General features: G+C 50.0%; 1 protein-coding gene across 13 annotated transcripts in view; it reads right to left on the bottom strand.

Moving 5' to 3' along the window:
• DNM2 (dynamin 2) overlaps positions 1-13,405 on the bottom strand; it is an 87,353-nt gene that overhangs the window by 53,814 nt on the left and 20,134 nt on the right. For 12 of the 13 annotated variants that reach the window (XM_036314639.1, XM_036314635.1, XM_036314636.1 and 9 more), the window contains exon 2: positions 3,888-3,961. In XM_036314639.1, coding sequence (XP_036170532.1) covers positions 3,888-3,961 — 74 coding nt within the window. Of the gene's footprint in view, positions 1-3,887; positions 3,962-9,182; positions 9,359-13,405 lie in introns of those variants that run through there. The other variant, XM_036314634.1, reaches the window with a different exon arrangement.

The following is a 13,405-nucleotide window of genomic DNA, read 5'->3' as shown; positions in this document are numbered from 1 at the left end:
AGAGGTGGCTGCAGCTGGCAACCAAGAGGCGGTAAGGTCCCAGAGGCCAACAGGGCCCCGTCAGGACCTCAAAGCCATGGGCGGGAGGCTAGGAACCAAGTCCCTCTCTGGTTCCTGTGTGCCGGCCAAGGTCAAGGACAGGAAGGGAGGCTCAGGAGGCCCTAGTCATCCACATTCCAGACAAGAACAGTCCTCAGCACTTAGTGTTTGCAAGGCCAGGGGTGGTGCCTGAGGAGGAGCAGGGTTCACTCAGGAGCCTCCAAACCCTGGTAAGCTGCAGTCTGAGGTAATTTTCAACCTAAGCTGATTAAAAATAATGGCTCACTGAGACCAGTCTGGACGAGGAGGAGCTGGGCACCACTGGGTGTCGCAGGAGTCAGAGGGGAGGAATGAGGCCCAGTCTCAGGGCCACACCACAGCCACACGGGGTGCACTGTCACCCCATTAGTACAGGGTGGCAGCTCTAAAGTCATGTCCCAGAGATCCAGCCGGACAAAAGGTCAATCTCTAGGAACAACACAGCCCCAAGGCCGTAACCCCAGGAGCCCTAGCCATCACTTCATCTCCCACTGCACTGAGCTTCCTCCCTCCTATTAGTGGGGAATCCCACCTCCCACCTGCCTACCCCAACCCCAGGACCTCTGCTGTTTGGTGTCTTGATGGCCTCCCCACCTTGAGGTCACTCTAGATTGCCCTTCACACCCGAGGCACCACCTCGGGCCAGGCCCCATCACTTCTCGCCAGGCTACCCTCTTCCTGGCCTCCCGGCCCATACTCCTGCTCCTGCCCGTCCCTCCTCCACAAAGCCAGTGGGCTGAGCTGCTCTCCCCACCCCGCATGCCCTTCAGGCTCCCACTGCCTGAATCCTTCACCGCCCCTGACAGGCTGTGCCACCTGCTTCCGGCCCTCCCCAGACTCATCTCACAGCTGCACACACACTGTTGGCCCTGCCTAGAGTGTTCTCCCTGGGCCTCTGGGCCAAAGGAGAGCTGGTGCCCAGTATACTCTCTGCAATGCTCTGTTGCTTTCTCCTCTCAGCCTGGCTGGGCTCAGGGAGCACCAGGACTCTCAGAGGACTCACAGTGCCTCGCTGGTGTCGGAACCAGGCCCAGCACAAAGTGGCCACACATCTACTTGGATCATTAAGAGACCTAGAATGCCATGGTCAGGTGGGGGAGGGGAGTATGGGAACTGGGACACAGCAAAGGCACTCCCATGTGGGACACCAGGACCTCTTCTCCCACATCCCAACCCAACAGGATCCAAGTACATCTCCATCTCCATGGCTGCCACCCCATCCCTACCTGTCCCGGGGCACCTGCTCCCGCCTCCTCTTGGGTCCCCTGCCCCTGAGCAGGTCCCTGTGGTCTCTTCTCCACAAGCAGCTACAGGATCTGGTCAAGTCACACCTTGGTCTACGGCCACACTTCCCAAGAGTGAATTTAAGATGGGGCTTTCAAGATAACCCTCCATCGTGCCCTCAGGACAGTGGTTTCAGCTCAGAGGCCTCAGTTCAGTCTTCTGTGAAGTGGGGACGACAGGAACGAAGATTTCAATGTCAATCTGCATTAGGCACGAGGCAGATAATCTGGGTCAAGTTCCTGCCCTTGGTGCTCCCACCAGGACACTGCTCGTCATGTGCTTCTCCTTCCCGCAGAAGGAATTTCAGTTCCTCCAACAGGCCACTCTGGGCACAGGGATCTCATGATCCTCACACACTCTCTGATGGGAAGGAGAGCTCCCTTCCCCAACATACCTATCCTACTTGTCAGCCTCAATTCACACATTAATTCTTTGGAAAAGTTCACGATAATCGAGTGATGTCCCCACCCTCCCCCCAGCACACTTGTTCCCATCTGATAAAGGCCAGGCCTGTGTCTCACTCTTTGTCCCTCCACCCAAGTCTTCCTCATCTGTCCCCCACCACTAAGGGGAGTACCAGGAGGGCAGGTGGTAGGTCCTGATCCTGCTCACCTGGGTGCCCCAGCCCTGGACCAGCCTGTGGTACATGGTACATGGCCAGGGGACCACCGCTGGGTGACAGCCACTGTGGAGGTGACGAGAGAGCCCGCCCACCTGTTCTCCCAGCAAGCTCTCCCCAAACAGGCTGGCAAGCAAGCACAAAACTGCAGCTGTTGGGTCAGCACTCCTCAGCGCTGTTCTAAGATGTACTTAGACTGAATAACATGGTCTTCGCCATAACAAAGAGGTGCTATTATTATCTTCTCTGTTCAGGCAGGAAACATGGCTGTGAGCAGCAGTCCCTGCCCAGGGACAGACAGTCAGTAAGCTGCAGAGCCAGGATCTGAACCTGGGCAGTCTTACTAGTAGCTCCCAGCTCCCATCTACAGGTCAGAGGATTTCCCAGTATGGCCAGGGGCCAAAAGCATCAGCAATACCCTGGAAACTCATTAAAATGCAGACTATTACCCTTCTACCTCAACAACCTGCAAAATGGGAAGCAGAAACCCAGTAGGCCAAGCCCTCTGTGACTAATCCATGTGAACTCTGAAACACGCTGCTCTGCAGCTGCCCGTCCAGGCACAGCTGATTGGCCAGCTGAACCCAGGGGAGGCAGCCCATTGGCTTACCCTCAGAAAGAGGAGCTGGGCCAATCTGATGCAGCCTCTCATCAGTCACGCCCTCCCATGGCAAATGGGTAGGGTGGGACTAGGGCTCAGCTGAGAGCCTAGTCAGAGGTCTAACCTCAAATTTCAGATCTGGAGTCCACGAGGACGGCAAGTAATTTGGCTAGGCCTGTTTCCCATCTATAAAATGGATGTTTTTGTTGCCTTTCCAGTGCTGAACTGGCCAGGGCTGACACTCCAGTCCATGGGGAAGCAGCATAGAGACTCTGCACTGAGACCCCTAGGGGCTCTAGAGCAGTGGTCGGCAAACTCATTAGTCAACAGAGCCAAATATCAACAGTACAACGATTGAAATTTCTTTTGAGAGCCAAATTTTTTAAACTTAAACTATATAGGTAGGTACATTGTTATTAACTTAATTAGGGAATTCCTAAGGCTTAGGAAGAGCCACACGTGGCTCGCGAGCCGCAGTTTGCCATGGCTCTAGAGAGAAAAGAGAACCCACCCCAGGTATTCCCCTCACCCAGTCCACCTTCTGAACTGAGATGCTTTCGAGAGAGGCCTGAGGGGGTTTCAAGCTGCGAGATATGCCCATGTCAAGTCAGACTTGCACAAGAACAGAAATAAACTTGAGGCTACCATGAGGAGTATAGAAAAAAAAAAATCTCCATGTGGAAGATTCTTTATTAAATTCAAGCAACTGAAATTCACACGAAAGAAAAAAAAAAAGGAATTCCTTCTGTGGGTCTCTCCCAAAAGTCAATGTTGTGATTAAAGAAGAAATGGCAGGGATGCTGCTGTAACGCAAACGGGAAACATAACAATGGAGTGTAGCAGGGGACTGATCAGAGCAGCTGTAAATCAGCCAGGGGGGATATTTGGGGACAACTGGCAACCTGTATGGACTGGACATTAAATAACATGCAGGACTGATTACTTTTCTTGGTGGGGTCTGTGACTGCAAAATGGCCCAATTGCAAGGGATGGGGCACTGAAGCATTTGGGGTTAAGTGTCACAACGTCTGCTACTGATTTTGAAAGCGTTCAGCAAAAACATGTTATCTACAATACAGCAAGCACATATGTACCCGGCAGCCTGGTCATGACTGGGGATGCTGGGGTGGGTGTACGTGTTCAGTGAACTGTGCTTCAACTTCCCTGCACACGTGGAAAACATGAACTCAAACCCAAACAACAGTCCAGCCATCAGAGCCCCCATCATAAGACCCCTGGCTCCTGCAGGACACAGTGACCCCCCCCATTCACTTCCTGTTACAGCTTTGACTCATCCCACCATACCTGTTTTTGAGTAGATGAGCTGCAGAATGAGAGGCCGCCGGGTGACAATTCCCGAACCTCGGGGAAGGAAGTCCCTGTGGGAGGAGGAAGGAACAGAAATTACTCATGAAGCCAGTTTGCAGGACAGGAAGTGTGACCACACGTGGTGGCGCAATCCCCTCTTGCATTTTGGGTGACCTCAGCAAAGACACCAACTCCAACGGGGCACGGGGGGATGCTCTGGCTTTGGAGGATCCGGAGGCAGGAGAGAGGCAGATGACAGAAGGCTGGTAACAAATGAACCACTTCCCTCTGGCTGGCTGCTCCAGCCCCAGCATGCCAAACGGCCCTTTCCTTAACTAGTATTTGAACCATCTCTCCCAGACCCAAAGAGACCAGTACAGTTTCTACATATATGTTTTAAGTTCATATAATGCCACATGTATGCTATAAAGACTAAAAGGAAAGTAGCTGGTGACAAAATATGATGTTTCCTATCCCAAAATGACAAATAGAGGCAGGAAGTGGATCAGTGATGGTCCAGGGGTGGAAAATGGAGAGGAGGGAGCTTTCGGGGGTGATGAAAATGGTCTAAAATTGGACTGTAGTGACGTTTGCTAATATTTACGGTAAATTTACAAAAAATCACTGCGTTTGCAATGGATGACTTTCCTAGTATGTAAATGATTCCTCAGTGCAGTTTAATAAAAAATACATATGCCATGTATTTAACTACAGAAATACTCGGGCACTACCTGCACCGACTCACACTATTACACGTGGATGCATGCAGAGTGGGAAGACTGGAAGCCACCCTGGACCATTAAGGAAGGAAAGCAGAGGAGCAGAAGACCAAGCAGGCACTGAAGTAGAAGTGGCATTTTGAGACTTTTAAAGCCTGCAAAGGACTCTTGTTTCATGTAAAACAGAGAAAGGTTCTATCTAGACTCAGGGAATTTCAAACAATGTTTGTACCAAGATAAACATTTGGATTATCTGAAATCTGTGCAGGACATAGGACAATTGGGGCTGGACAGGTGTGCAGCTATGCCTCATATGGCAAGACAGCAGCGGCCCTGAGTTCCCAGCCTAGTGCATTGGTGCCACCTTGCTCCCCAATACTGTGACAACTATAGTGTCTCAGGGGCACCCTATTTGTGTTGGGGACCCCGGTTGGGACCCTAGAGAGTGCCAGAGGAGGCAGTTTTTTTTTCACTGCTGACCCATATCCATTGCATGAATGGACCACAGTTTGTTTACCCATTCACTAGGTGATGGGATGTTTGGGGGTCTTTCCAAGTTCAGGTCCATAATAAAGCTGCTATGAACATTCTCACTCGTGCCTTTTGTTGACATATGCCCTTGTTTCACCTGCTGAGGCACAGAGTGGACTTGAAGTTGAACAGGCAAAACCAGTCTCTGCTGACAGAAATCGGAGCAGTTGTTTCCCTCTGAGGTAACTGACTGGTAGGCGTATGAGAGAACTTCTGGGATGATGACAGCACCCTCTGTTGTGATCTGTCTAGTGATTACCTGGGTGGACATGCATTTATTTTAAAAACCAAAGTATACACTTAAGATTGGGCGAGCTCCTGTATCTAAGTTAAATCTCAAGAAGAGGTCAAACGTATAAATAAGTCCAAGAGGACATGCTCATGACTCAGGAAAGTACAGAGGCCCTGGCCAGGGAGCTCAGTTGGTTAGAGCATCGTCTGATACACCAAGGTTGAGGGTTCAATCCCCAGTCAGGGCACAAACAAGAAGCAAAAAATGAATGCATAAATAAGTGGAACAACAAATCTCTCTCTCTCTCTCTCTCTCTCTCTCTCTCTCTCTCTCTCTCTCTCCTCCTCCCCCTCCCTCCCTTCCTCCCTCTCCCTTCCTTTCTCTCTCTAAAAATCAATCAATATAAAAATATAATAAACCTCGGGAAAGTACAAACAGCCCATTAAAATTTCCTCACAAAATCATTACAATCATGTTAGTTTCCCAGTAAGAATAGCTCAGATCTAAAGAACTTTAAAGCCTATGGGGGTGGGCCATAATTTATTTAATTAATAAATTCATTTAATTTATTAATTAAATAAATTAGGGCCCATTCACACTACTGTGGAGACACACACACACACACACACACAAGCTTTTTATCTCCTGACTTCCACCTGGCTATACTGAGGGAAACAACAGATGCAGAAATAAATGTGTGTGTTCTGCAGCTAAAGGAAAAAACAACAACAACAAAATCGAGCCCATGGAGGCCGGGGCCTGCTGGGAAGGAAAAATCATTGCATGTTCTGGAACGTCCTTGAATTGTGCATTATCAACCATATGGATTACTGATTCTAAAAAATTACTTTCTAAAAAATGTAGTTAACTGTTGTCGAGTGCCCACCGTATACCAGACAAGGAGCTGAGAACTTTCCATGGATTTACCTACTTAACCATGACGAGAACCACAAAGATGAGTCTGCAACTAGGCCCAGAGGACAGGCAGCTCTGCAAGGTCACCCAGTGACCAGGAGTGGCGTGAGCATGACCATAACCCATGGGGTCTGAGCTTCTGACCACCAGGTCATCAGGCCTCTGGGCCCAAACATCTGACACAGAAGCCGCCAGCGTCTCCCCAGCCTGGGCCAGGCCTTCTGCCACTGGTGCTGGTACGTGTGTCCTCTGTGACTGCTCTGGACATGTCTTGGGGGGGGGGGGGTCAGCACCGTGAGCACAATGGTGACACCACAGACATGGACTGGACAATGAGAGCCTGAGAACACGAGGGCTAGCATGATGCCCAAGAGAAGCCAGACAGCTCTGGGCACACACAGGGGAAGGCGGCTTTCTGTGGCTGGGACTTCATGGTGAGCAGGAAGTATGAATGGAGGACACAGCCTGGGTGAAGGAGGCAGAGTCTGTTGGGGACAAGGATGGGTAGGCAGGGGGGTCTTCACAAGCCAGGAGCCCTGGGACTCATCTAATTGCATTTCTAGAAGCTCCTGGACTGCTGAGTAAAGAAAGCAGCAATACCCACTCTCGGCCTGGACAGCCCCCAAAAAGCAGCCCCCAGAAATTTCCAAGGGGCTCGGTGAAGAGGGGCCTGTCCAGTTGTGCCCTAAGGCCTCCACAGCATTCCTGGCACACAGCAGCAGGGGCACTGTTGGGGCCTTCATGGCGGCGTGGTGGAAGAAAACCTCCCCCAAGCAGCTCTGCCCGGAACACTGACTGTCCATTTATCTGGAGGTGACTTTCAAGCTTCAGTCATCTGCTTCCTCCTCCTTGACCCCACCCATGCTCCACCGGTGACCACATTCCTCACTGTGGCTCGAAGGTCCCACCTCCCTCCTCTCTCTTCCCCACTGCGACAAGGGCCACCGTGCACCCAGGCTGTATGACCTTGGGCTGGCTCCCCTGCTTCTTGGTCTAGTTTCCTGTCAGTAAGGGGGTGGAGGGGTGTGTAACTCCACCCACCTCAGAGGACAGCTGGGTACCAGCAAGCAGGTATAGGCACAGGGCTGTACGCTCTGCCCACAGGCCCTGCTCATTCACCTATGGGCAGATGCAGTAAAATGTACCTCTTCCTCCCAAACGTGCATCCTCCACACACCAATACCGCCTCCAGTGGAGGTCCAGTCCACAGACTCTGGAGCCAGACAGCCTAGGTTCAAAGGTCAGCTTTGCCTCCACAAGCCCTGGACAGGTCTCCACCCTCTCTGAACACTGGCTCAGCTACCTGGGGGATGGCAGGATGCCACCCAATCACCAAAGAGGGCCCGGCTGGCTGTATGACCTGGCATGAGTCATTTCACCCCTGTGGAGCCTCAGTTTACCAACTCTAAAATGGGCCACCTCTCCCTGGAAGGTGATGAGGACTCAGGGAATGTCCCCTGAACAGAGCACAAGGCCCCAACAAGAGCCCTTTGACTTCCAGCCAACAAGAGCACGGGAACTCCTGCATGGGGGAACAATGGAGGCCACACCCAAGCTGGCAGGTGGGCAGGCCTTCCCAGGGAAGGGAAAATAAACAGATAAGCCAGCAGAGGATGAGTCAGCAACAAGCCCAACCCAGATCCAGTGAATGCCCAGGCCACCCCTCGCCCGACCAATCTGGTAATAGGCGCCCAGCAAGGGCCCTGGGCTGGGATCCCTTCCTTATCACCACACCCTTCTGGAGTCACTCAAAGCCTCAGTGTGGCTGTGAGACCTTAGCACAAGGTCAGCAGGGTCCCCACGCTCCGGGGCCTCAGTCATGACCACCCCACAAGGACCACTGGCCACCATGGGTAACATCTCAGCAAACCCTCTAGCGACACTGAAGGAATGAGGCCAGGGTCAATACACCCATTTCACAAATGGATAGACTAAGGCTGAGAGTATTAGGACTTGCCCAAGCCACTCAGCCAGAAGAAGCAAAGCCAGGATGGGAACATAGGTGGGACACCAATGAGGGAGACATCCCAGTCACCCCTATCTCCAAGGGGGTTTCCTCTGTGGTTTTGCTAGAATAGAGTAGAGCTTATCACTCAGTCTCCAGAGCCTCAACATCCAGCCTGTGCACACCCTGCCATAGTCCCTGCCTCATCTGCGCCCAGTAGTGACTATCCAACAGTGACCATTGATCACCCAGGGCCCAGCCCACACTCAGAGTCTCCAGGCAGGTGCCACTGTGTCATTGTGGTCACCTCAAGGGTCAAGGTTACACTCCTCACTCAGGTCAAAAGCCTGGGCTCCTCCCACCTCTCACCCACTCCCTCAAGCCACCCCACCCACAAGTAAGTCCTGATGGCTCCACCTTCAAATGCAGCCAATTCTCTCCATCTCCAAGGCCACTGGCCTGGCCCATCAGTGCTTGCCTGGAACAGTGCAATTGCACCCTCAGGCTGCCCACCCTCACCCCCACACACCGTTTTCTCCAGAGTGGCCATAGGACACCTTTGGATGCCAAGTCGTGGCATGTGCCCCCTCTGTTCCGAACCCTCCCAGCCTCCCACCTCCCTCCCCACAGCCCACAAGGCCCTACATGATCTGCCCAGTCACCTCCCTGTCCTCACCTCCTCCTAGCCTCCTACTCGCTCGCTTGGCTCCTGGCCTCCTCAATGTTCCCCCAAAACACCAGGCAAGCTCCTACCTCAAGAGATTTGCACTGTCTGCTCCTGGGCCTGGACCCTCTCCCTGTAGCATTCAACTGGCCAGCAGGCAACTCCTAGCCAAACTGCCTCCTCCCTGCCCTCACCGCTAATATGAAGCAGCTTCTGTCACACACCATTCTGATCAATTCTCAATTCTTCTCATAACTGGCAACCCCCAGTTTACTGATTTGTTTACCTGGCTGTGATCTGCCCCTTCCCAGCCAGCCATCCACCCAGTAGAGTGGTAGCCTCATGGGGGCAGGGTCCTCTGCCTGGCACGTTCTCCCCAGCTCCCAACACAGAGCCAGGCACGAAGCAAATGATCAATGCTATGGGGTGAAAAACCAAACCTGCCATTGTACAAATGAGAATTCGGCTCAGAAGGCAGTGGGGCGGGAAGACATCTTATTGGCTGTTACCGTCTCACTCCAGACACCATCCCTTCACAAAATTCCCAGCAGGTTGCACCCTGCTCAGGAATTCTGCAGCTTCCAGAGCCGGGCCCGCCCTTGGCACTCAGCCCTAGTGTCACCTGCTCCATGGTCTCAACTGACAGCCAGGCTAGGAGCAAAAGCAGGAAGTGGCCCATGGCAACTAGCTGCCCTGGCTCTGGGCTTCTCAGAGCCCAGCTGGAATCCAGGCACTGCCCTCTCCTTTCTGGACAATATGGGCTGGGCAGGTTACCTCTTTGTGCCTCAGTTTCCTCATTGGTAAGTGGGAATAATGCCATGCCTCAGAGGGTAATTAGAAGGGTTTGAAAAGTTCTTACTGTGGTGCCCAAAAGAATGTTTGCCCTGTAAAACCAAAGGAACACTTACAATGAGTCAGGATCACATCTCTCCTCTGCTCCAAAGTGTTCCTATGGCCTCCAAGGCCCTGAGCAATTGACCTGTCACCTTCCTGCTCTGAGCCCCCACCTCCACCTGGCTCATTAATTCCAGTCAAACCTAGTGGTCAAGAGAAAGTCAAACCTACTCCTGCCTCAGGGCCTTTGCAAATGCTGATTCCCTGCCTGGAATGTCTCCTCAAGCCTTTCCACATCCTGGCTTCCTCTCAACACAGACGTCACCTCCTCTGACTGCCCCTACTGACCACTCTGCTCTCCTAGGTGGGTTTGCAAGGACGGCCACTCCCTGTGGCAGTGCTTTCCAGAGTGAAACCCATTAACCACTTTGATGTCCATCAGCAGGAAGTTGGCTAAATTGGTCTTGGAACCGGGCCAGGAAGCAATTCAGGCTACAGTGCTGAAAACCAAATGAGATGCACAGAATTGATAGTGTCCTCCAATTTTGCCCTTTTTTAAAAAAAAAAATGTTTGTGTATATTTCTGGGCTAAGTAGGGACAACAAGCTTGGAGGAGATAACCAAACCTGGATGGAGGTTGTCTGTGGAGTGAGAATGAAAAACTTTCTGTTTTATAGCCTCCAGTGTGATCTGGGTTTGTCTTTTAAGACTATTTTATAACTTTTATTTATACCAAGCAAATATTAATTTGTAGCTTTTCAGTTGTACTGAGAAGTCCCAAAGCTGAACAGCACAGCCATAGCCTCACCATGTGACCTGGACAAGGGTTGTCACTTTCCTAAATTTGTTGTTCAATCTAAAATGGGGAAAATAACAGTGCCAACCCCGTCAAGTTGTCAGCAGAATGAGGATGAGTCACAGTAACCCAGTGCCTGGCAAGTGTGAGACTCTATTCCATAGGACAGTTCACAAAGGTGACGGGGGGGACCTCAGAAGGACCTGGGCACAGCCTTTCCAGGCAGACCTGGCAAGATGATTCTAAATCTGCTTCCTCTCCAACACAGCATCTCCCTTACAGGAATCAGCCCTCGGCACAGCCGACACACAAGCCTGAAGACCCCACAGGCTCTATCAGGAGGGGAATACTAGAAAACCAGAAAATTAAAAGCTCATGTAGAAGAGTAACTGGACTTAGTGGGATTGGTCCAGACTGAGGAACACTACACAGATGTACAAATAGCATGGGGCAAGGGAAATACAGAAATAATAATAGTTGGGAGACATCAATACCTATCTTCAACAATGGACAGAACACTGAACAAAAGATCAACAAGGAAACAAAAAATGTCAACACACAATAAATCAACAAGAGCTAAGAGACATGTACAGAACAATCCACTAAGCAGCAGAATACACATTCTCATCAATGGCACATAAAGCATTCTCTAAGAAAGCATATAAAAGGGCTGAAATCTTATAAAGTATGCGATCTGGCCACAATGGAATGAAGTTAGAAAACAAAGGAAGGAAATACTGGGCAATTCACTACTATGTGCAAATTAAACAACAGATTCCTAAATAACCAATGAGTCAGAGAAAAAAATCACAAGGAAATTAGAAAATATTTTGAGGTGAAAGAAAATTGAAAACACAACATAGGAAAACCTACAGGCTACAGCTAAAGCAACATGCACAGGGAAATGTATAAATGTAAACATGTACCTCAAAGAAAATGAAAGATTATAATTTTCTGTATATCAATTATAACCCAATAAAGCTTTTAAAAAAAGTTTGATGAATTCTAACAAATATTTAAGAAAACTACTGACTGATATTTCTTATGAATATAGACGCACACCAAAAATCCTCAACAAAATACTAGTACAAATACAGCAACATATAAAAAGAATTATGCACCATACCAAGTGGGATTTATCCCAGAAATGCAACGGTGGTCCAAAAATGTCAAAATCAACACAATACATCATATGAACAGAGTAAATCACAAAATTATCAATAGATGAAGAAAAAGCATTAGACAAAACCCAACACCTTTCCATGATAAAAAACACTCAACAAACTAGGAATAGGAAGGAAGTCCTCAACCTGATAATGGACATCTACACAAACCCACAGCGAACAATACTTCATGGTGAAACATTGAAAGCTTGCCCTCTAGGATCAGGAATAAAATAAGGACGTCCACTCACACGGCTATTCAGCACTGCACTGGAGGTTTCTAGCCAGGGCAATTGGGTAAGAAAAAGAGGTAAAGACAAAGGAAGGAGGAAAACTATTCACAGATAACATAATCCTGTCTATAGGCAATGTTTTAGGAATCTACCTACCCACCCCGAAAAAATAAAAATAATAAACTATCAGAGATAATAAGTTCAACAAGGTTGCAGAATGTCAGATCAATATACAAAAATCAGTTATATTATTGTACAGTAGCAGTTAATCTGAAAACGAAACTAAGGAAACAATTCTATTTACAACAGCATCAAAAAGAATAAAATACTTGGGCCGTTTTGCTCAGTGGGTAGAGCCTCGGCCTGCCTGTGGACTGAAGGGTCCCGGGTTCCATTCCAGTCAAGGGCAGGCAGGCTGCTTCCCGGTCCGGGCCCTGATCAGGGCATGTGCAGAAGGCAACCAATCTGTGTGTCTCTGTCACATTGATATTTCTCTCTGTCTTTCCCTCTCTCTTCCACTCTCTCTAAAAATCAATGGAAAAATATCCTCAGGTGAGAATTTAAAGAAAAATTAAAAAGAATACTTGGGCCCTGACTGGTTTGGCTCAGTGGATAGAGCATCAGCCTGTGGACTGAGGGGTCCCAGGTTCGATTCTGGTCAAGGGCATGTACCTTAGTTGCGGGCACATCCCTGCTAGGAGGTGTGCAGGAGGCAGCTGATCGATGTTTCTCTCTCATCGATGTTTCTAACTCTCTGTCTCTCTCCCTTCCTCTCTGTAAAAAAATCAATAAAATGTATTAAAAAAAAAAAAAATACTTGGGCCCTCACTGGTTTGGCTCAGTGAATAGAGCGTCGGCCTGCAGACTGAGGGGTCCCATGTTCGATTCCGGTGGGGGGGGGGGGGGGGGGGGGCGCGGGCGCATCCCTGGGTTTCGGGCTCAATCCCCAGGAGGGGGCATGCAGGAGGCAACCAATCAGTGATTCTATTTCATCTTTGATGTTTCTCTCTCTCCCTTCTCCCTCTCTGAAATCAATACAAATATTTTTTAAAAAATACTTGGGAATAAATTCAACAAAAGTACAAACTTAGTTGCTGAGAGAGCTGGCACGAAGAGTGAGCTTCTCTAGCCATAGCAGTCCCCTGCTGACATCTCCCCACCCTCCAACACACACACAGCCCCACAGCCTCGATCAGAGTCATCACCCAGAGCTCAACTCACTGCCTAATACACGAACCACACAGGGAAGTAGAATCTCAGCGGATTGAGATAATGCTCCAGAGAATGACAGATTTGCACCTTGTTTTATATACATTACTAGAGGCCCAGTGCATGAATTCGTGCATCGGTGTGGTCCCTCAGCCTGCACCCTCTCACAATCCTGGACCCCTCAGGGGATGTCGGATAACTGGTTTCGGCCCAATCCCTGCAGGCCCAATCCAGACTGGAGGGAGCCTGATCCTCACAGGCCCGATCCATACAG

This window comes from Myotis myotis, unplaced genomic scaffold, assembly GCF_014108235.1.
Source record: "Myotis myotis isolate mMyoMyo1 unplaced genomic scaffold, mMyoMyo1.p scaffold_m19_p_6, whole genome shotgun sequence".
In the NCBI taxonomy this organism is placed as follows: Eukaryota; Metazoa; Chordata; class Mammalia; order Chiroptera; family Vespertilionidae; genus Myotis; species Myotis myotis.
The sequence above is the reverse complement of the archived record's forward strand: the minus strand, read 5'-3'. Positions and strand labels throughout refer to the sequence as shown.